The 23,373-nt window shown below is 44.4% G+C and overlaps 1 protein-coding gene across 1 annotated transcript in view; it reads right to left on the minus strand.

Annotated features, from left to right (window-relative positions):
* Positions 1 to 23,373, minus strand: part of LOC138437605 (putative tetratricopeptide repeat protein 41) — a 77,957-nt gene that overhangs the window by 39,997 nt on the left and 14,587 nt on the right. Inside the window, 5 exon segments of the mRNA XM_069585203.1 lie at positions 3,615 to 3,793; positions 4,963 to 5,161; positions 10,668 to 10,907; positions 13,890 to 14,331; positions 17,942 to 18,102. Coding sequence (XP_069441304.1) covers positions 3,615 to 3,793; positions 4,963 to 5,161; positions 10,668 to 10,907; positions 13,890 to 14,331; positions 17,942 to 18,102 — 1,221 coding nt within the window.

Consider the following 23,373-nt stretch of genomic DNA (forward strand, 5'->3'; position numbering starts at 1 on the left):
TGACTCACATGCATATGAACAATCATGAAAGCCATGGACACAGATAATATTCCTCTGGTGAAAACAACGATGAGAGGAAAAGAGCTTTAAGGAATTCTGTTGGGAGCCAGGAAGAAGAGGAGGAACTAACAAAAGAAATAGAAAAGCTGCAGCCAGAGAGATGGAAGATGAACCAGGGGATATATTACCAATAAAACCAAGACCAGAATGTTTACTAGAGGAGGGCCAGGTCAAAAGTGTCCACTGATGCTAACAAGTCAAGTCAGACAAGGACTGAAAACATTCTTTGGATGACCTGTTCATGATTTTCCATATTTTTATTGAAGTGTTCATTATTTTCTTATTGATTTTAAAAGCATTTTTACATATTAGAAACATTAATCCTCTGCCTGTTGTATATGTTACAAATATTTTTCCCAGTTAGCACCTGTAGTTGTGTTTCTGCTTTTCTCAGAGTTGATTTGTGTTATTTTACACATAGAAACTTCATGTGTTTATGTTGGCAGATTTATCAATTATCTTCTCTTTCATGAGTTACCCTTTTGCTTTCTTGCTTAGACTCATCTACATTTTCTTATAGTGTATGGTTTTCTTAATATAAAACCTCACTTTCTTATATTTAATTCTAATCCTCCTGGAGTTTTTTGGTGCAATGTTTCAGATAACAACTTTTTACCAAATAGTGTATCATTATCACAGCACTATTTATTCCATAATCCATCTAATTTGAAAAGCTTCAATCATTTACTATATTTTTTATATCTGCAACTGAATCTGAGCTTTCTATTTTGTTCCACTGAGCTAATTTTGCTCCCAGTAGTATTTTAAAAACTATTATTGCTTCATAATATGTTTAAATAACTTGACATGCAAATTGCCCTCATTATTTTAAGCTCTTATTCTTGTATATTTTTTCTCCAAAAACTGTAGAATCATTTTGAAAATTCAGAAATGACTTCATCCCATTAGGATTTTAGATAAAATCATCTTATGTCTATATGCCTGAGTCAGGAAGATCTCCTGGAGGAGGAAATGGCCATTCCAGTATTCTTGCCTGGAAAATCCCAAGGATAGAGGAGCTTGGTGGGCTACAGTCCACAGGGTCGCAAAGAGTCGGACATGACTGACCGTGCACACACTCACACATCTTCTGTCTATAAATTGATGATAGCTTTATAACACTGAGTTGTCCTATCCTAGAATATGGTATAGCTTCCTACAGACTGAAATCTTATTTTCTGTAATTCTGAAGCTTTTTTATAAAAATAAAGATTTGCAGATTTCTTATTGAATTTATTCTTAGATATTTCATATTTTCTATGGCCATAGCAAATTGTATCCTTTATACTTCAAATTTTTCTGTAGAGCTATTTTGGCCCACAAAATATTTAGAGATTCTGAAGGTATCAATGGCAAAGCTTCACACATTAGTCTTGAAAAGCTGATGTTCTCCCATTTACTACAAACTTCTGACAAGATCCAGTAATGTAATGCATTTACCCTTTGCCCTAAAACCCGCCCCTTAAATTTAAAAACATGATGACTCTCCTCACCCTACCCCAGCCACCACCTGGAGGGCATCCAGCCATCTAGTGGGCAAGACGGGGCCAGGCTGGGACTCATCCTTCTGCCGTGTCTTCTCGCCTTTGGCACTGTCCAAAAATGTGACGGCAGCCAGAAACGGGTTTTCTTTACTTTAATGTGACTCAGGACTCCAGCCAAAACCGAAAGTATCATGTCAAAGTTCAGTTCAGTTCAGTTCAGTCGCTCAGTCGTGTCCGACTCTTTGCGACCCCATGAATCGCAGCACGCCAGGCCTCCCTGTCCATCATGTCGAAGAGAACCTATAAAAACTGACCTGACTATAAAAGTTGTCTTTTTGAGTCAAAGACCTCTCTTCCAGCCTATCAATCAGAGATGCAGCTTTCCCAGCCAGCGCCGCGGGGTAGCGGGACCAGGAAGCATCAGCCAAGAAGCGAGTCCCAAACTCAGGACTGCACATCGTTCCAACCCAAGAAATCGGGTGTCTTGTTCTCGTCGCAGCCACCAGGGGGAGACAAACCACGCGAAAGGGAGGAATAACGAAGAAGCCGGGCTGGCGCTCCTTAATGGACCGACAGCCTGGTGGAGGCAGGAGAGATGTCTTCCGCTCCCAATCAAATTAAAGCCACTGTGCACTCTTAGAAAACTCTCACTTTGTAAGGAACCTACCAGAGGCAGGTCGGGGTCAAAAGTATAAGTAGCCTATTTACCTTCCACATGGAGGATGAGTGGATCTGACAAATTTCAAAATTATATAAATCATACATGGTCATAAGGATAAAATCTGGATGTCTAAGGACAAAAAAGGATAAGAGTATGGCCCCAATCCTGGTGCTCAGGGGTAAGGATTCCACCTGCAATGCAGGAGCCGCAGGTTTGATCCTTGGGTTGAGAAGATTCCCTAGAGGAGGGCGTGGCAACCCACTCCAGTATTCTTGCCTGGAGAATCCCACCCACTGAGGAGCCTGGCAGGCTACAGTCCATGGGGTCACACAGAGTCAGACATGGCTGAAGCGATTGAGCAGGCATGCACGCAACTCCCCAATCCATTCCTAGCTATCTGAGACCTACCTCACCCTCTCTAAGGCTCAGTTCCCTTAACTTCAAGAAAAATATTAATAGTATTATAAAGGTCTTATAAGAATTAAAATAATACATACAATATATTAAACTTATAGCCTGGCATATGAGAAATGCTCAAAATTTGTTCTTATGATCACTAGATGCTACACCCCACGGGGTTTTTTTAGAGCAGGGATTAGTTCTTTTGAACTCATTTTGAACTAGTTTGCCTTGTTCACTGCTCTCAGCAGTGCCCTGTGAGTCCATGTCCCAGGGAAGGCACACAGTTACTGTTTGCTGAAAGGATGAATGAAGGTTATTACTGTTTAATAAGCCAGGAAATAAAGGATGAAAAAGAGTGAGAGAGAGAGAGAGAGACAAGAGCAGCCTACTGCAGAGAGCAAAATAAAAAAAAGAAGAAAATTAACCAAAGTGTTGTCTAAACCCAAGTCAATAGACAGAAAGTCAAAGAAGAACTGTCCCAGTGTGGACTGAGGCCATACTTGACAGCAACTGCATGTTTCCAGCACTGAGAGATGGAGGGATTAGTGGTAACATCAGTAGACAGAGGGCAAGCTTGAGGCAGGTCAATCTGAAACAATTTAGGCTTTGCATCTCTTTAATTTGCAGGTCATTCAGGAAAGCCATTGGTCAAGCAACAAAATTACTAGCAGCTCTACGGAAATGGGGCATGGACCCTGATACTACAAAAGGTCAAAACTCCAAACACAGATAAAAAAGGAAGGCGTCAGGGGTGTGGCTGAAGCCATGAGAAAGTAGAGAGAATATGACTAGTGCTTGGAGAAACAGCCACCACAAGATGACAAAAAGGAGCCATTTCAAATTTCATACTAACGCTGCCTATCTTCAGAACTGGGGGTTTAAGTGGTGAGGAGAAGGCTCCGAGGTCTGGTGAATTGATCAGGATGATGTGTGAAAACAGAACAGTAACCCTGGGCCACACTATAGCCCAGCAGAACGGACCATGGAGACATTGGTACTCACTGTACCTGAGAGCGTACACCTCTTCTTCATTTTCTGGCACTGATCTGCTTTGATCTTGGCCGCTGTGAGCAAGTAGGCTTCAGTAGCATCATATCCCATTTCTGATAATACATTCCAGTAGTGGATGAGGTGCAGCCTTGTCCAGAAGCTCGGGCTTTGGGTCTTTGTTATAAAGTCGGTGATACTTGTAACACAACGTATTAGTGGAAGTTGTTTTAGTATTTCATGCCTTGAAGGCAGCTGTTCTGTTTACCACATCCCATTAGCCTCTCTGTAAACTTCTTCGCTAATATGACTTTAGTAGGGCACCAGATAAACATGAGCCTATCACTATTCACCAGCTGAAGCCAATGCCGGTCCTCTGGCCCCTCCTCAGGCCAGGCTCCCTGAATCTGCCAGCAGAGCCAGCCCCTCCCTCTTCTGAGCTCACCTAGGTCTGTGTGAAGCCTTTCCCACCATGGATAGCAATTCTCTGGCTCCACACCTTCCCTTCTAGAAGGAGAGCCATAGCTCCTTCACTCCTGAATTCCCAGGGCCTGGAACAGTCTGGGAGACAGCAGGGGTCAGTGAGAGATGTCTGCTGAATGAATGACAAGGAGAAAGGGGAGGGAGAAAGGAAGTGGGGTGGAGGGGAAGAGAAGGAAAGAAACAAGGGAAGGAGGCAGGAGGGCCCAGCAGGAGAGCACAGTCTAGGCTTCATCCTTGCTCAACTCCAGGTCCTCCTCTCCTCGGAAGCCTCTTAACTTTGACGGGAATCCAGGGGAGTTGAGAGAGGAAAAGAACCCTCTGCAGAGCCAGATGGGGCAACCCCAGGGATCCATAGGCCATAGAAGTAGGTCAAATGATGGTCCCATTGAATGAATGAACTGGTGTTGAATGAATATATGTGAATGGATGTGTCTTGCTCAAGGGCATCATGGTACCTTAGTGCTGCTGCTGCTGCTTAGTCACTTCAGTTGTGTCCAACTCTGTGCGACCCCATAGACGGCAGCCCACCAGGCTCCCCCGTCCCTGGGATTCATGTACACCCGTGATGGATTCATGTCAATGTATGGCAAAACCAATACAGTATTGTAAAGTAAAATAAAGTTAAAAAAAAAAAAAAGAGTACTAGAGTGGGTTACCATTTCCTTCTCCAATGCATGAGAGTGAAAAGTGAAAGTGAAGTAGCTCAGTCATGTCCGACTCTTCACGACCCCATGGACTGCAGCCTACCAGGCTCCTCTGCCCATGGGGTTTTCCAGGCAAGAGTACTGGAGTGGGTTGCCATTGCCTTCTCCGTACCTTAGTGTAGGGCTTAGCAAAAGGAAGAGTGAAATCTGCCAAATGTAACATCAAAACAACGAGACTCACCTGGGACTTGAGAGAAAGCTGCTCAGATCCTCCCAGCAGCCACTCATCTTCAAGTGCCAGGGCAGCTCCTGATACACTCTCCAGAAATCAGTTTGCCTTTGGAAGTATTTGACCAAGATTCGGTGGAAATGTGTTTTCTTGTGATTCACTGGGTCCTGGAAGCTATATGGACTGCTCTCTCTGACGGGAGTGATGACACCTATTCACAAATCAGTTACAGTCACTCTGCTGTACAGCAGAAATTAACACATTATTTATGAAGTAAATCAACTATACTTCAATTTTTTTAACAACATAAAAATCAGTTACAGTAGAATGCATCTGACTTTTTAAGACTGTGAAAACACTACAGCAAACAGGTAACAGTTCAGTGGCCATATTCAGACAATAAAAGTCAAAGGATCTGGAAAAAGAAAAACTGAAACATCACAAATGTTTCCTCTTATACGGCAATTAAGAATATACCAAAGAATTAGTTACAGTTATGATCACTGACCTAGATTTTGAGAACCTCTGTAAGCATGTTGACTTTTCATGTTGAGTCTTCCCCCTCCCCCAAGAAAATATTTGTAACCTACTTTGCAGTTTTCAATGTACACCATGGTTACTGCTTAAATGAGCACTTTGAAATATTAGAGGGTATGCATTTTTGGAGAAGTGAATCTCCTGCCTGCAGCTCACATAGGGCAAGGGGTAGCCAAGCAAATTAACTGCAAATGGATGTTTGAGTCAAGATTATGATACTGAGTTTCCAAAGAGAAAGGGTTCCAATAGACCATACCCCCCCACCATAAACAAGCTTCTCAAAAACAAAAGGGTTTTGTTTAGTTCAGTCTTGGTGATATATAGCCTTGAAAACTGAAGCAGAAGTATTTTTAATTTTCTGCTTGACATTTTTTCCTGCAAGATAAATGAGACATACAGCTGGATGACACACCAAGCCCAGCTCTTCAGAAGAAATATAACCAAAAAAAGAAGCCCATTGTTCAAGTTATCATCCTGCATTTCTTCTGAAATGAATTCTAGGTCTTCTACCCACTTGGAGAGATGCCATGCTAGCTGGTCTAAAATGTGCTGATGTGCCTAGATGGCATGTGTGATGCTTAAAAGACCCCTGGAAGATGACTCCCTGCCCGCACAGGGTGTGGAAAAGGCATTTTTGTGGGTAGGAAATTGGGAAAGTGGCATGGAGAATGAGAGAAAATGAAAACTAGGACAAATGCCACCCTGAGTCCAAGATTTGGAGTGTTAAACGCAATGCATAAAGTGTGCAAAATGTTTTCCTATCAAACATTGCATTTTATTTTACTCTTTTACAAAATAATCTCTTGAGGAGGATGTGGAAACCCCTGTGCTGGTGAATTTTACATGTTCACTGACAGGGCGAAGGGGAGTCCAGATAGCTGGTGAAACTTTATCTCTGGGTTTGTACTGTGAGGGTGTTTCTGGAAGAGATTAGTGTTTGAATCAGTAGACTGAATAAAAAAGATTGCCAGTCTTCACACCAAAGCAACTGGGATGTGGGCCTGCACGATTTGCTCTCTCTAGAATATCTCCTGCCCTCAGATCTCAGCAGTGCTGGTTGTCAGACCTTTATTCTCTGACCAGGACTTATACCACTGACTCCTCTGGTTCCAGGCCTTTGGACTTGGACTCCAACTGTATGTACCGGGGGCCTTCCTGGGCCTCTAGCTTGTAGATGACAGATAACAGGAGTTCTCAGCCTCCATAATAGCATGAGCCAAGCGTTCCTAACAAATCTCTTTCTATAACTCTATCTATCTATTTATCTCCTGTTGGTGCTGTTTCTCTGGAGAGCCCTGGTTAGGGACTTCCCTCATGGTTCAGTAGTTAAGACTCTGTGCTTCCACTGCAGGGCACACAGATTCGATCCCTGATCAGGGAATGAAGATCCCGCGTGCTGTGAAGCATGGCAAAAAAAAAGAAAGAGAGAGAGACAACCCTTGCTAATACAATCCCCATATAATAAACAAAACCTGCTTGAAATCAGAGGGACCAAGGGGCTTGTCCCTGGTCAGCACATGATCTGGGTGAAATAAAATTCATATCTTATGGCAAGACAAGGAAAATTTAAACACAAAAGTCCTCTGCCCTCAGGCCTCCTCTCTCCCTGCTCTGTGCATAGTGTGTCTGCATTACGCACCCACCAGACCTCCCCCATCGGCAGGAAAACTGCTCAACCATAAACAGCAGCATTCTCCTGGCATCAACAAGACAACTCCTCAAAAGATAACATTCCTTCTTGATTTTGTAAAGGGGTCACACGGCCCGCCACAATGGTGCTTAGATCTGGATTATGCAAACTGTCAATAATATGTCATTTGATACCACTCCAATATTCTTGCCTGGAGAATCCCATGGACAGAGGAGCCTGATAGGCTATGGTCCATAGGGTCGCAAAGAGTTGGACACGGCTGAAGCAACTTAGTGCAGCACCCATTCATGCATATATGTGGAATCTAGAAAAATGATACGGATGAGCCTATCTGCAGGGCAGGAAGAGAGATACAGATGTACAGAGCAGACATGTAGACACAGCAGGGGAAGTGGATGGCAGGACGAATTGGGAGAGTAGCACTGACAGGCTAACATACACACTCACGCCTGTGCTCAGTCGTTCAGTTGTGCCCGACTCTCCGTGACCCTATCAACTGAAGCCCGCCAGGTTCCTCTGTCCACGAGATTTTACAGGCAAGAATACTAGAGGGGATTGCCGTTCACTCCTCCAGAGGATCTGCCTGACCGAAGGATTGAACTCGCATCTCCTGCATCTCCAGCATTGGCAGGTGGTTTTTTACCACTGAGCCACTTGGGAAGCCCATTCTGGGCAGCCCGTATACACATTACCACGTGTGAAACAGACAGCTAGTGGGAAGCTGCTCCACAACACGGAGAGCTCAGCTCAGTGCTCTGCGATGACCTACAGAGGTGGGACGGGGGTGGGTGGGAGGGAAGCTCAAAGGGAAGGGATATATGCATATGTATAGCTGATTCATTTTGTTGTACAGCAGTTCAGTCATGTCCAACTCTTTATGGCCCCATGCACTGCAGCACGCCAGGCTTCCCTCTCCTTCACCATCTCCTTGAGCTTGCTCAAACTCATGTCCATTAAGTCAGTGATGCCACACAACCATCTCACCCTCTGACATCCCCTTCTCCTCTTGCCTTCAGCCTTTCCCACCATCAGGGTCTTTTCCAATGAGTCACTTCCTCCCATCAAGTGGCCAAAATATTGGAGCTTCAGATTGTAAAGAAATTATACTCCAATTTTAAAAAAATACATCATTTGATGTATAACACTCTGTTTCAAAACACTTATATAACTGTGCCTGGTGATGGACTGGGAAGTCAGGTGTGCTACAGTCCATGGGATCACAAAGAGTCAGATAGGACTGAGTGACTGAACTGAACAGGTGGAACAGTTCTCAGAGTCTTCTGAGATGCTCTTTCTGGGTTTTAACCCTCAAATTTGACTTGAATAAAATTTTTCAATTCTTTCTTAGATAGACTGATTAATTTTTCATTGACACTTCTAAATGTAGAAGGATTCAAACCTTCTGACTTTATGCCAGTGCTCCTCCAATTACACGTGGGATGTGAGGAATGGCTTGACCATGGGATCATCTGTGTTACAAAGTTCAGTGTAGTTCTCACAGACAGACTAACTGGCTGACATTTACATAGTGCTGTTGTCTCTTAGGAGCCTCCCAGGTGGCACAGTGGTAAAGAATCTGCCTGCCAATTCAGGAGACCTGAGAGACACAGGTTCAACTGGGTCCAGAAGATCCCCCAGAGAAGGAAATGGCAACTTGTTTCAGGATTCTTGCCTGGAAAATCCCATGGACAGAGGAGCCTGGTGGGCTGTATAGTTCACGCATTCACAAGAGCCCGACACAGCTGAGGCTAGATTTCACTGTGCGGATGAACAACCCCACAAGTCTCAGTGGCTTAAAAGAGCAAAGATTAACCATGTCCATCACGTGTTGGCTGGAACCCCAAATCCAGGTGGATCTCCTCACCCCAGGATGGATGGAGCAGTCGCCATCTTGAACATGGCCAGTCAGCACTTACAACTCATGGGCAGAATTAGCCACAAGCACCACCCAACAAGAGGCAGAGTATTTCAAACAAAAGCAGCCTGCAGGTATATGTGCCTAAGAGACCAGTTTGCCTCAAAATGACTGACATGACATCTGGACAAAAGACGTTAAAATGTAGCCCTTCACCAAAATATCACAGCAGACAAATGCTGTAGCCCCAGGCTTTGGGATATTTTTCATCCTTTAGGAATGGGCTTGCTTCTTATGCCAAGGCTGCATGGAACTGAATTATTGAAACTACAATTCCTGGTGCTTCGAACAAAAACTAGCATTCTCAGCCTGATTCTAAAGCAAGAAACCTTGCAGTTTTAACCACAGTGAATAGTGCCAGCATTGCTTTATTTTGGGGCTCATCTTATAGGGAAGGAGTACAGCATGAACCCACAATTTTACCAGTAACACCATGACCCTTCAGTCCCTAGACCTCCAAGAATGTTACTGTTCTTGGTCAAATGGAGAGATTGAGAGCCTTGTAAACCATCATAAAATGGAATGAATAGAAAAGCTGATGCTACATCCAAGAACATCCTCATTCCTCACCCTGCTCTTCTCTGCGTTATGTAACTTAAGAGATGGTAGGAATGATGTCAATGTGGGAGGGGAAAAATAAAAAGGATTCATCTGGTTAAAAAAAAAAAAAAGTAAAAGAGAACACAGTAAACTGAAAAGGAAATTTAAGCTTAGAATCTTGCCAGAGGCTGTCATTTAAAGGGTTTTAAAGTCCTGAGATGTGAGGTCCCCTGTGTGAGTGATGCCCAGAGAGTGCTCTGACTCCAGGTAAGGTTCTGTGACTGCTGTTTCTCCGATTCAGATCTGCAGTTCTTTTCAGGAAGGGATAAGAATTTGATTTCAGAACTAAGGCAGAGACTGCTAATTCCTACCCCAAATCCATTTCCCTCATCTTTCTTAGTGACAGATTCCCACTTTGGTTTAGGGGAGCAATACACCCAGCTGAAACTTCTATCCCCAGATTCCCCTGTAACTGTGTGCTGTGCTTAGTCGCTCAGTTGTGTCCGACTCTTTGCGACCCCATGTAACTAGCTATGGCCAAATGATGAAGTCCTGGGTCAAAGAGACTTAAATGAAAATGTTGGTGGAAAACTTCTAGGAAAACTCCTTAAAAGGAAACACAAGCTCTTCTCCCACACCAGCCCCTGTCCTTCCTATTGCTTGAAATATGATGGCTGGAGCTCCAGCAGCCATATTATGTCCAGTAGTCACGAACATGAGGTAACCTGGAGAATGTAAACCAGCATAACAGATCAGGGATGGGGTAGGAGCTGGGCTCCAGATGACTCTGAAGAGCCAACAGCATAGGCTTGGACTGCTGACCTCCAGAAGTCTTCAAATGAGAGAATCAGTCAGTTCAGTTCAGTCGCTCAGTCGTGTCCGATAAACCCTGGTATATTAAGCAATTGAAATCATGGCTCTGTTACAGCCACATACAAATATTAATTTATGCAACCATTTTAATGCATATTTATAGACTCATTTCTACTCAAGAAATCCCAGCTATAACTTTCCCTTGGATGCGACTCTCACCTCCCCTTAGCCAGCAGGTGTCTGCAGAGATTCGAGCCTTACCCAGCAGCTTGTGTTCCACGGCGCTTCGCAGGGACTGGTGCCGGAAGTACAGGAGGCCGTTGGGCTTCTCCTGGAGCCAGTGTCTGGTGGCATTGCGGAAGGCAGCCCAGTGCAACGTGGTCACTTTGTAATGCCCCTTGTAGCCCAGCATGTCCAAAAGCTGGTATATCTCGTCCTCGGCCAGCCCACAGTGCGAGACGCTCAACAAACACAGGGTGTCAGACACCCAGCCGTCCAACCCTGTGCAGACAGCACACTGATGAAGGTGACAAAGGAGGGCTCACACATGCCAGAGCATTCTACATGTTGTGTGTGATCAGCCAGCTCATTTCTTTCCATCATCCCCTAGGTGGCTACTATAGCCGCCCCATCATACAAATAAGAAAAATGAAGCACAGAGAGGTTAAGTAACTTACCCCATGTCACACAGAAACCCGTGCAGAACCGGGATTTGAATGCAGACGGTATGGCTACAGAATCCATGTTCTTGACCATTAAATTATCACCTACATTGCCACAACGAATCCATCCGTGTCAGCTACGGTTACAACTGGCAAGCTTGCCAGTTCTGACACAGCATTTCTCCTGAGCAGTCTTTATTTAAAGATTTCCAACATCAGATTTGCATGTATGGGCATGAGAGGCTTTTCTGTCTGGCCGCTGCCTACTGCATATTCATACACACCACACAAGCCAGCCACCAATTACTCACCTGACCCTCTAGATGTTTCCACCGTAGTAAGATCTCCCACTGGATCAACCAACTCTAAAGAGACCCTTAAGGCCACAGAGAAAAATGAGAGCAAGGTCTACCATTCGAAATGGATTTCTTATGCTATTAAACAGGACTGGGGAATGAGGCTCCAGATGCCTGCATCCTTTCAGCAGAGGCAGTTGTTCAGACTGATGTGCACAAGCTTCCTCTGAGGTTTGCCCCAGTTCAATTAAGCTCTCCTGGACCTGTGGTTGAACTCAGTGGGCCTGAGTCAGGGTCAGCGGACAGCACTGGGAGGGGGAAAATTGCCTATAAAAGGAGCAGTCCCTATGGGGTGTGGGGTGGGGACGACCCGAGCTTTCCTGCACAATCCTGGAGACATGGGTCTAGCCAAAGGCACAGCTGTGGGCAGTTTTGTCTGGATGATTCTTCCTGGGGTACAGAGACCTTGTTTTCACCTCCGTGCAGGTTAGGGAGGGCACACTAAACTTGAACTTAACTTTCTCTGCAGAAATGCAAGCTCTAGACCAAAAAAAGGGGGGGGGGCAGATAATATGCCGGAGCAACAAACAATGTGCCTTTCATTCCCAGTATCTTCTGCTTCTCTCTCAGAGCTCCACCTCCCCATCCCTGCTCTGTTCTAATTCACTTAAAAGACAGCTGTCATAGCAGAAATGAAGAGAGAAAAACTCAAGTTTCAAGAGACTTTTGAGGCTCACAGTAGAGCCCATGCCTTGTGAGAATAAACTTGGGTTTCTGAAAGCCTGATTGTTGAATATTGAACCACAGATTCCTGGCCAACTCTTGGACTAATTTTTTTTTTTTTTTTAACCACAAAGAGCCTCAGACAATTACAGGAAGATGTAAAGAGGACATTTTTTTCCCACCCAGGAAGAAAAGAGATTTTGCTGAATTCAGAAAAGTTAAAAAAGAGACAGATCACCTATTCCATTTTTCTAGATGATCTCTCTGCCTCTCTTTTAACACCTTCCTGAGCTCAGCAAAATTTGCAAAACAGAGACACGGTCATAGAGAACAAATGTGTGGATACCAAGAGGGAAAGGGAGGTAGGTAGGAGGAATTGGGAGATTGGGATTGACATAAATACATTATTGATACTATGTATATGTAGATGACTAATGAGAACCTACTGTTTGGCACAGGGAACTCAGTGCTCTGTGGTGACCTGAATGGGAAGAAAATCCAAAAGGGAGAGAATGTATGTACGGCTGATTCATTTGGTCGTACAGTAGAAACTATCACAATATTGTAAAGCAACTATACTCCAATAAAAATTGATTTAAAAAAGAAAGAGAGAGAGAGAGAGAAGAAAGCAATAAAGTTGCTCAAGTGGGTTTATGAGCAGGGGCCAGAGCACTCCCCGTGAAGCAAATCAGCTTGGAGCAGAGAGAAACCGGCCTCTGGATGCATCTGAGACCTGATGGGAGGGAGGACCTGAGCTTCCAAAAGCCTGGAAGGCGGCAGCTCTACAGATTTCCCAGTGCCACAGGAAGAGGTGGAAAGCAGAAATGGCTGTGGGGACACTGGGGGAGACCTACAGGCCCCAGACCTCCGAGTGGCGCAGTGCGTGGCCACGTTCTCTGTCGGGCATGTGGATTACCCGCAAGACTGGAGGCTCAAGCAGAGGGAAGGAGTGAGCCGACGATGCCCATGAGGACGAGGGCACGTGGCAGCAGATGGTGGCATGCATGGAACCACCCCAGAACAGATGGGAACACAGGCATCCCCGAGGATGCCAAAAACAGGGCACATCAGTGTTGATGGACCATCTGGAGCCACGACCACCTCAGTGGAAGACAGCGGGGACAGGTGACAACCAAGGTCACCCAGCACCAAGGCCTTCAGATCTGAGCTCACCACAGCAGGGTCACAGCAAGGACACAAACCCTCACACAGCTGAAAAAATTCCTGAATCGACTGAAAATACACTAAACGGATGAGCTTAACCAGAATTAACCTAGTTTCTGCCATCAGTGGGACTGTAGGCTCAAAAGAAAGATTAAATTGAATCATAGGAATAATAAAGGCTCATTCCTTAGACCTCTGAGAAATGTGACTAAAATCTATGCTTAATGTATTTCTCCTTATGATCCACACACAGAGCTCCCTGGGTGGGGCTGCCAGATTTAGTAAATAAAAATATAGAGCCTCTAGCTACATCTGAATTCAGGTAAACAATAAATCCATTTTTGGCATAAGTATATTCCAAGAAATATTTGGGATATACTTATATACAAGATTATTTGTTACTTATCTGTAGTTTAAATAATTTTTAGTATATTTCCCATGCAATATCTGGGATATACTACAAGATTATTTGTTGCTACCTGAAATTCAAATTTAACTGGGCAAACTGTACTTTCTCTGACAATCCTCTCCCTCAACCTTCCTCCCTGGAGACGAAGGCAGGTGTGGGGTGGGGGTGTGGGGGGTGATCTTCCTCCCTATGGACTCAGACCAGCTGGTTAATACTGCTTAATGCCTACCTTCTCCTGAAGCCACAGTGTCAGAATTTGCCTTTTTTTGTTTCAAAGCCCAACTATAGTCTTCAACCCAGCGTTTCAGAATCAACCCCCAGAGCTCCTGAATCGAGGCCGCCCCCAAGTACTCCTTCAGGCACTGGAACTCGTTTCGGTAGATTCTGCACTCTTGGTATTCATTTGCCAGGATTGTGAGCTTTAAAGGACTCAGGTTGGTTTTTTTCCTCAAGCTGTATCTGCTCTGTCGGAAGGGGTCTCTATTGGAAAAAGAGAGATACTCTCTAAAGATGCGTAGTTGGGCTTCTTTGTCCACTGTGCTGACGAGCTCCACTGTCCTCACATCAGGGCGGGCACACAGCGACTTGTAGGAGAGGCTGGAGGAGATGGTGCTCATGATCAGCTTGCAGTGAGGAGACAGCGAGCCTGGCAGCCAGGAGATGTCTTTCACCTGATGAAAAGAGTCAAAGACGGTTGAAAACTTCACAGCTTTAAAACTGCTTTGCTGGTGCAGGTGGTGGAGATAAAGGAACCCTCTTATGCTAGAGAAACCCCTCTCCACTATGGAGAATAGTATGGAGGTTCTTTAAAAATAAAAAAATAGAGCTACCACATGATCCTGCCCTCCCACTACTGAGCATGTATCTAGAGAAAAACATAATTCAAAAAGATATACACGCCCCAGTGTTCACAGCAGCACTGTTTACAATAGCCAAGACATGGAAGCAACCTAAATGTCCATCAACAAATACAAGGATAAAGAAGGTGTGGTACATATGTACAGCGGAATATTAGTCAGTCAGAGAAAGAGTGAAAAACAGTCATTCGCAGCAACATGGATGGATCTAGAGACGGTCATACGAGTGAAGCAAATCAGAGAGAAAAAGAAACAAAACATGACATCTCCACTAACTGGAATCTAAAAAAAGATACAAATAGACTGATTCCTAAAACAGAAACAGACAAGCTATAGAAAATAAACACAGTTACCAAGGAGGAAGGAGGGAGGGATAAATTAGGAGTTTGGGGTTAAAATATACACACTACTACATATACAATGGATAACTAACAAGGACCTACTGTATGGCACAGGGAACTACACTCAGTATCTTGTAATAACCTAAAATGGAAGAGAATGCAAAAAAGAATATACATATGTATATGTATAACTGAATCACTTTGTTGTACACCTGAAACTAACACATTGTAAATCAACTATATTTCAATTTTTTAAATTTTTAATAGATTCAGTGGAATATAGTAAGAAAGTATAGGGTAAGGATTGGGGTTACAGTTATTAACAGCAACCTGGATAGCAAGCAATATGGTGCTAAGACAATACCAATTCACACTCCATATTGACTGACTCACCTCTCCATTAGGGATCTGATAGCACAAATGCAGACTCTGAAAAGAGGTTCCTACAAGTAAGCACTTTAACAAAATCACAGACTTCTGAAGAATGACCTACAGTGATGGCCAGAGTGCAAATTGAAACATTCAACTGAAAAAGAAGATACTTCCTTGTGCTGAGAACTGTCACTTTGGGTAGCAATACTATCATAAATTAAATGGTTTCATTTTGGAATAAAAGAAATGCCTAATAAAATCTTTCTGGACTCCTTTAATAAACAGCTTTTTCCACCCCTGTTTGCCTAATAATAGCAATACTCATATCCTGACTGCTTACTCTGAGCCAGGCACTGTGTTGAGTGTGGACCAACCGCACTGGTTACTTACATTTTTAAAATTTTCTGTATCTTACGTTGTTTCCACATCTCTCGGGGGAACTTACAGATCCAGGGAAATTGCTCCTCCCAAGGCCATCCAATTCCTGGGAGCAGTGGACAGCTTGCATGAAACACACCTTCTGTGTGCAGACAAGCCAACCCATGACCACACCCTGACCCATCTTCTTATTCAACTTTCGCTCACCAAGCCAGTACTTCCTCTGCCCTAAATCATCCAAGGGTCAGGTGCCAGACAGTGAGGGAAAGCCCCTATGCCCCAAAGTCCACTAGAATTATTCAAACTAGCAATCCAAGACTGTGTCCTCTGCCCTGCCTTGCCTTTCCCATGAAAACCCCCAAAATAATTTTGTTGTATATTCTGATCTGCCTTATCTATACTGATTTTTCCATATATCAAATCCCATTGATTGGTCGCTATCTTTAGTTTTTCTTCTGTTTGAAGGGATACTGGATCAATGGCACCTCTAATGCTTTTTAGTGTCAGTCATTGCTTTGGCCCCTGGCTCCTGTCTTCTGCCTTCTGACACCCTAATATTTCCCCCCGGAGCCCTGCGTGACAAGGCATGTCTTCTCTTCAAAAGTGTAAATCATAAATAATTCTTTCAATGCCATTGGTTTCTCCATGCCATCACTCAGTTATCCCCCTATAAATTAAATCCCAGGTATAATTTTATTTCATTAACTCATTCAGTCCCCCTAACAACCCTCCAGAAAGGCCAAGGAGGAAACTGAAGCACAGAGGGCCTAAACGTTTTATCAAATTCATTATGAGGGTAAGCAGCAGAGCTGGGATTCAAACTAAGGGTCTGGCTGCAGGGGCTTGCCCCTCACCACTGCACTGATGCCTCAGAGAACTGCCTGACAGCCCCTCTTCCTGCAGAGCTCTCCCTGTGCCCCTCTTCCAGGAAGCCTTTTCCAAAGGTCCAGTGTTTTTGTTAGAGGCCTTCACAATACTACATACTGATCCCTGCCAGCACTTAGCTCAGCTGTCATTTTATATTTATTTATGTGATGATATTACTAATATCTGCCATTCCCTGCTAGAATGAAAGCTCTATTTCTTAGGGACTATGTCTGTCTGCTTACAGTGCTTTTCCCATGGTAAGCGGTCAATAATTATTTGTTGGATGTATGGTGGTCACCATGTACTGAATTAAAAAGCAGATTACAAAATAATATGGTATATAACTTCATTTATATAAGCATATGTATGTGTATACAGCCATCCATAGAAAAAAGGAGGTTTAACAATGGTGAGGCTGTGAGGATATTTAATTTTCTATTTTCTTCTTCTTTGTTATATGCTCTATGAGAAATATACATGAATCACATAATTTATAATTATGCATGTATAAGTTTTAGAGAAAATGCTTCACAAAGTAATGACTAATACTAAAAAGCATTGGAGGTGCCATTGATCCAATATCATTTCAATCAGAAGAAAAACTAAAGATAGCAAACAATTGATAGAATTTGATATATGAAAAATTAAGTATAGATAAGGCAAATCAAAATATACAACCTAAAGAATATAATAGGGGCCCAATAAATGTCTGATTGAAGTATAAAATAGCGGGGCAGAACTGTGCAGCAGTAATGGCCAGTTTCTAGAACAGGCTTCCCATGCTTAAATTCCAAGTCCACCATCTCCTTAGGACCTTCAGCAACTTGTCTAATATCTCCAAGTCCAATCCCATTTATATAAATAGAGATGATGATCCCAGTCTATCAAGGATTGTTGTGAGAATTCAATGTAAATATCTCTAAAGTTTCTAGAATAGTGCCTGGATCATTGTGTTACACAAGTATTTGTTTCGTAAAGTATTCAGAAGTAACTAGAAGCAGCATTGGCTATAACTATAGATACGCAATGCAAGGGAATGATATTATGTACATTCTAAATTAAGCCATTTCCCAACAAGGACCTACTGTATAGCACATAGAACTCCACTCAATGTTATGTGGCAGCCTGGAGGAGAGGGGGGTTTAGAGGAGAGCCATATACATGGGGGTTTACAGGAGAGCCTTGTACATGGGGATTTAGAGGAGAGCCATGTACATGGGGGTTTACAGGAGAGCCATATACATGGGGTTTAGAGGACAGCCATATATATGGGGGTTTAGAGGAGAGCCATATACATGGCTCCATGTATATACATGGCTGAGTCCCTTCTCTGTTCACCTGAAATTATCACAACATTGTTCATTGGCTATACCCCAAAACAAAATAAAAAGTTCAAAAAAATTAATTAAGGGGTTTTCTTTTTATTAAATAATAATAAAATAGATATTATTTTGAAAAGAGATTACCTTCTCTCCTGAAATCCCATAAATGCCAGCCAATTCTTCAATTCCGTCCAGTACAAGTATACATGGCTTTACATTGATGGAAGCAATGAACATGTCTACAAGAAGTGAAAAGGCCAAGATATTTGCATCTTCATTGAGAATATCAGTTTCAAGCTGGGTACCTGCAACATAGAAATGTGCTCAAATCAGGTGAAAATGTTTCCGTCGCTGCTAAAATATGTTAATGGGTTGGGGAAGCAGAAGGGGTTGGGAACGATGAGTGCTGCTCACAGCTGCACGACACAAGCAGATGGCGTAGGATGGCGTGTGCGTGCTCACTCAGTCTTGTCTGACTCTCTGCGACTCCACGGACTGTAACCCACCAAGGTCCTCTGTCCACAGGCTTTTCCAGGCAAGAATGCCGGAGTGGGTTGCCATTCCCTTCTCCAGGGGATCTTCTCGACCCAGGGATCGAACTCGAGTATCCCGTGTCTCTTGAATTGGCTGGCACTTTACCAATGAGCCATCTGGGAAGGCCATATGTGTGATTAGCAGTCTCAAAATATTCAACCCTAAAGGGGTAAAGATATTTACCACCACATGTCTCCTATATATTTTCAGGATTTTATATAAAAAATATTATGTATGACCCAAAGCACTACTCTCACTTTCCAAAATGCAAAAATTGATCATGTTACAAAGAACTGGATGGGAAGAAAGAGAAGTCAGGCTATGCGATCTGTGAAGCTTCTGCATGCCCTTAAGATCAGTTCCTGTTTGGGGGTCACAGCCACCACTCTGGGGGTCCAGCTGTGCGCACACACACACACACACACACACAACATCTCCTACCCACCACCTAGTTTCTTTGGTCCTGGCTCATTTTAAACCTAACACAACTGATCCTAAATTACTCTACCCTTAGTAATGGACCCCAGACCTTCGATTCTAGAAATTACTAGGGAGAATTAAGTAATGAGTCAGCAAAGACTAAGGAAGTAATTTGAGAGGACCAACTTGCAGGATGTGATTAAGTGACACACTAGCAGCAACCCAAAATGGTAATCACCTACCTAATATTCTAAGAGCACTTTGTGACATACAATTTCTGCCTTGCTTTTAATTTTCAAAACTAATATTTTTCAAATAAATTAAGATCTGTTAGGATCTAGAAATCAAGTTATGCAAAGAAACTGGACTGGAGTAAGTTTCTTAAGTATATGAAGATTTAATCTATTTAAGAATGCACCTGCCAATGCAGGGGACACAGGTTCGATCCCTGATCCAGGAAGATCCCACATGCCTTGGAGCAGCTAAGCCCATGTGCCCCAACTACTGAGGTTGTGCTCTTAGAGCCTTTGAGCCGCAATACTGAGCCCACATGCTGCAACTACTAAAGCCCACGTGCCTGGAGCCTGTGCTCTGCAACAAGAGAAGCCACCGCAATAAGTCCATATGTGGCAACTAGAGAATAGCCCCTGCTCTCCACAACTAGAGAAATCCCTGGGGCAGCAACGAAGACTCAGCACAGCCAAAAATTAATTAATTTTTTAAAGATTTGCTCTATATTGTCCAAGCAGGGAGAGTAACTATATTACACAGAAGCATAACTGTGCTAACATCAAGAAGGACCTCTTGGGGAAAAACAATGAGATGTTGATGAAGCCCTCAGCACAGCATCTGGCACCCAGAAAGTCTTTGATAAAAGGAGGTCCTTGTTAGTCAGGGCTGCTGCCAGGGTCCGGAGTAATACAGTGAGGAAACATGAGAAGCGGAAAGGCGGAGGCTCTTCTCTGACCTTCTATGAAGCCTGTCATGAAGAGGACGTCAGCTGCAGCTGCCTAGCAGGCAAGGGCACTTGGGTCAGAGATTTGGCCATGGGTGGCCAGTTCTCCTCTGCTAGATCACTATATCCTGGCCAGCAGGGGTGGGGACGGAGGAGCAGAAATGTCAGCTTCACCCAACGGAGTTTTAGCATCCCCATGATGGGGAAGGAGGGCAGGGCTCACAGCCCACACAGGCGCTGCAGCAGCGGACAGCTAAGTTGGGTACGAGAAAATGCTCTCTGCCTGAATCTTCATGTGACCTCTCAGGCCTGGCTGTGCTCTCAGCAGTGGCTCCTTCTCTTTCCACATCCGCCTCCCCCAGGTCCAGCTTCCGAGCCAAGGCAGTGATGCTAAACGATGCTGGAGGCAGCCAGCCCTGCTCATCCTGGCTTCCCCCAGGCTTCTGTGTCGCATGCATGCGTGCTCAGTCGTGTTTGACTCTTTGTGACCCCATGGACTGTAGCCAGCCAGGCTCCCCTGTCCATGGGATTTTCCAGGCAAGAATACTAGAGTGGGTTGCCATTGCCTTCTCCAGGGGATCTTCCTGACCCAGGGATTGAACTCACATCTCCTGCACTGCAGGCAGATTCTTTACCGTGGAGACACTGAAGAACAGCTACCAACTCTCTTGCTTTCCATCCTCGCTCCCCTTAGTCTAGATAATGAATAGGACTTTCTTGTTTCCCTCAGCTGCCCCCTACTCCCTGCTTCTTTCTCCAGCTCAGTGAGGAATAATAACAAAAGCAATAACAGCAAACTGTGCCAAGGACCCATTTAAGTTCTTTACATGTATCATCTGTTAACCCTGACACAGCTTTCTGTAGGTACTATTATTCCCATCCCCATTTTAGAGGTGAGAAACTGAGGCACAGATTGCTTAAGTGAACTGCCTAAGATCACACAGCTAGTAAATAGCTGAGCCAGAACTGAAAATCTGGGCAGGCCAAGTCCAGAACCACTGCCATCCCATTAACAAGGAGAGGTATTGCCTGACTGTAAAGTGTTCACAGGCTGTTAATGAATTTATTCTGCTTCGTCAGCTTAAAGATTTGTTTGTTTGAAAGGCAGCAACTGTTTTCATTAGGCGCTTTCCATACCTAAAAAGACACTCAAGAAAATAGCAATTTATTTGGGGAATAAAATCATAATTGCATGTGCACAGTTGAGCATCTAATCATCAGCCTTGCCAGAATAAACACCTTTGGGATGAGCCTGAGTGGTACTAGTTGCTTTTTCTTAGAATCAGACACACCTGCTGCTACTGACTTTGACTTTACCCACTTAGCACACTCTGAGAAATGTAGCCACTAAAAACTCACACCCACGTGTTCACTTTATTTACTCACAGAAACACCTACACACACACACGCAGAAGGAAGCTCACATATTTTTCCCTTCATCCAGAGATGATCTACACTCATCAAAACTCACCCAGGGCCCCGACGCTCGCTCAGTACCCAGAGGCTCATGTGGGTACAAGCCCCGGGTGAGAAGGGATGAAGTCTCCAAAGCAGGAAGGGTCAGACACATACAAACATGCAAATACACAGAAGGCACCTAATGATGATGATAATATCTAATATCTGCTGGTGCTGTGGTTTCTCTGGTAGCTCAGCCAGTAAAGAATCTGCCTGCAAAGCAGGAGACCCGGGTTCAACTCCTGGGTTGGAAAGATCCCCTGGAGAAGGGATAGGCTATCCACTCCAGTACTCTTGAGCTTCCCTGGTGACTCAGATGGTAAAGAATCCACGTGCAGTGCGGGAGACCTGGGTTCGATCCCTGCAATGGGAAGAGCCCCTGGAGGAGGGCATGGCAACCCACTCCAGTATTCTTGTCTGGAGAATCCCCATAGACAGAGGAACCTGGCGGGCTACAGTCCATGGGGTCACAGGGTCAGACCGACCGAGAAACTAGGCACAGCACAGCACTATATGCCAAGCATTGTGTTAAGTGTCTTTATTTCTCAGACTTTATCTTAAATTCGTCCTCTCAACTACCTATAAGACATCTTTTTCCTTCCTATCCATATTTTACAGATGGGAAAACTGAGCCAGCGAGAGTTAAAATAACTTGCCCAGGTCTCACAGCTAATAGAAGCCGTCGGGCTCCCCAGCTGCTCCTAGAACAGAGGTGGATCCCATAGGATTGTTCTCTCTGCCCACGTAAGCCTTGCATCTTCAATATCTCCTGACCAAAGCAGAACTCTTGATTACCCTCAAAACCTGCTGCCCCATCAATGTTGTCCCATTTCAGTGAACCACCCTGACCGTCCACCTAGTTTCCTTAAGCCGCAAACTAGGAGAATCCGTAATGTCTCCCTATCCTTCAATTCTCACATTCAGTTCCTCAGAGTGTTCCCATCCCTCCCCTTGCTACTCCCCTTCCCCAGGCCATCACCTCTTCCCACTTGGACCACTGTGATGGCCTCTAACAAGTGTCACTGCCACTATGCTGACTTGCCCACACCTACTTCTACATAGGAGACGATTTTGAGCTTTGATAAATACCAACCAAATCATGCCAGTCCCCTGCTCAAAATCCTCCACTGGCCTCCCACTGCACACAGTAGAATCTAATCCAAGTTCCTGTTCTACAAAACTCAGATACAAAGTAGCCCATCCTCTATTGGTAGCACTCCCAGCATCCCCTACCAGAGTCTGGACACACTGCCTTCTTTCCTTTTCTGACTCACTCCACTTTGTTTCCAGCTTAGGGACCTTAGCTGTCCCTTCTGTCTGGAATGTTCTGATCTCCGCATGGCTGGCTCCTTCTTGTCTCTGAGATCTCCTGAGAGCGTAGCAGAGATGGCGGCCTGTCCTGTGAAAGTTTATGCTTCCCCTTAAAGATGGTGGGGGTAGCTTTCCATTCCTACCTGACTCGCAGTGTGGCCATGGGAGCCCAGGGCGGCTGACTTCTTGCCAAAAGAATGGGAGTGGAAGTGACTCGTGTCACAACCTGGCTGAGACTTTTAAGGAAAGGTGCGCCTTTTCCACTCGATTTCCTCTTCCTCTAGCCAAAGGCAGATGACTCTGAGGCCCTAGAAGATGACACAGCCTCAAGATGGAAAGAGCCCGCGGCCCCAAACCACCACGTGGGGAAAAGCCACTCATTCTCTAATGAGGAACCCTGAGCTGAACTGCTGCATGAGCTAGAGATGGCACGGATGGTAAAGAATCTGCCTGCAGTGCAGGAGACCTAGGTTCAATCCCTGGGCAGGGAAGATTCCTTGGAGAAGGGACTGGCAACCCAGTCCAGTATTCTTGCTTAGAGAATCCCATGGACAGAGGAGCCTGGGAGGCTACAGTCCATGGAAGTCTCAAAGAATCATACATGAATGAGTGACTAACAAAAACACAAGCTAGAAATAAACTTCAAGAAGCCACTGAAATGGGATATATAAACAGCAGCCAGAGTTATTCCAACTAATACAGAGATACAGTTCCTGACCACTCAACCTCAACAGCCAGCCCATCATCTCAGCACATCACTCTGCGTGGCATTCATCATTATTTGAAACATCTCTTGATTACTGGTCATCTGCCTTTCTCAACAGAACATTAGACCTATGGGAGTCATGATCTTACTTGCCAGACTCAGTGCTATGTCCCCAGAACCCAAACCAATGAC

Source organism: Ovis canadensis, chromosome 3 (assembly GCF_042477335.2).
Source record: "Ovis canadensis isolate MfBH-ARS-UI-01 breed Bighorn chromosome 3, ARS-UI_OviCan_v2, whole genome shotgun sequence".
Lineage (NCBI taxonomy): Eukaryota > Metazoa > Chordata > Mammalia > Artiodactyla > Bovidae > Ovis > Ovis canadensis.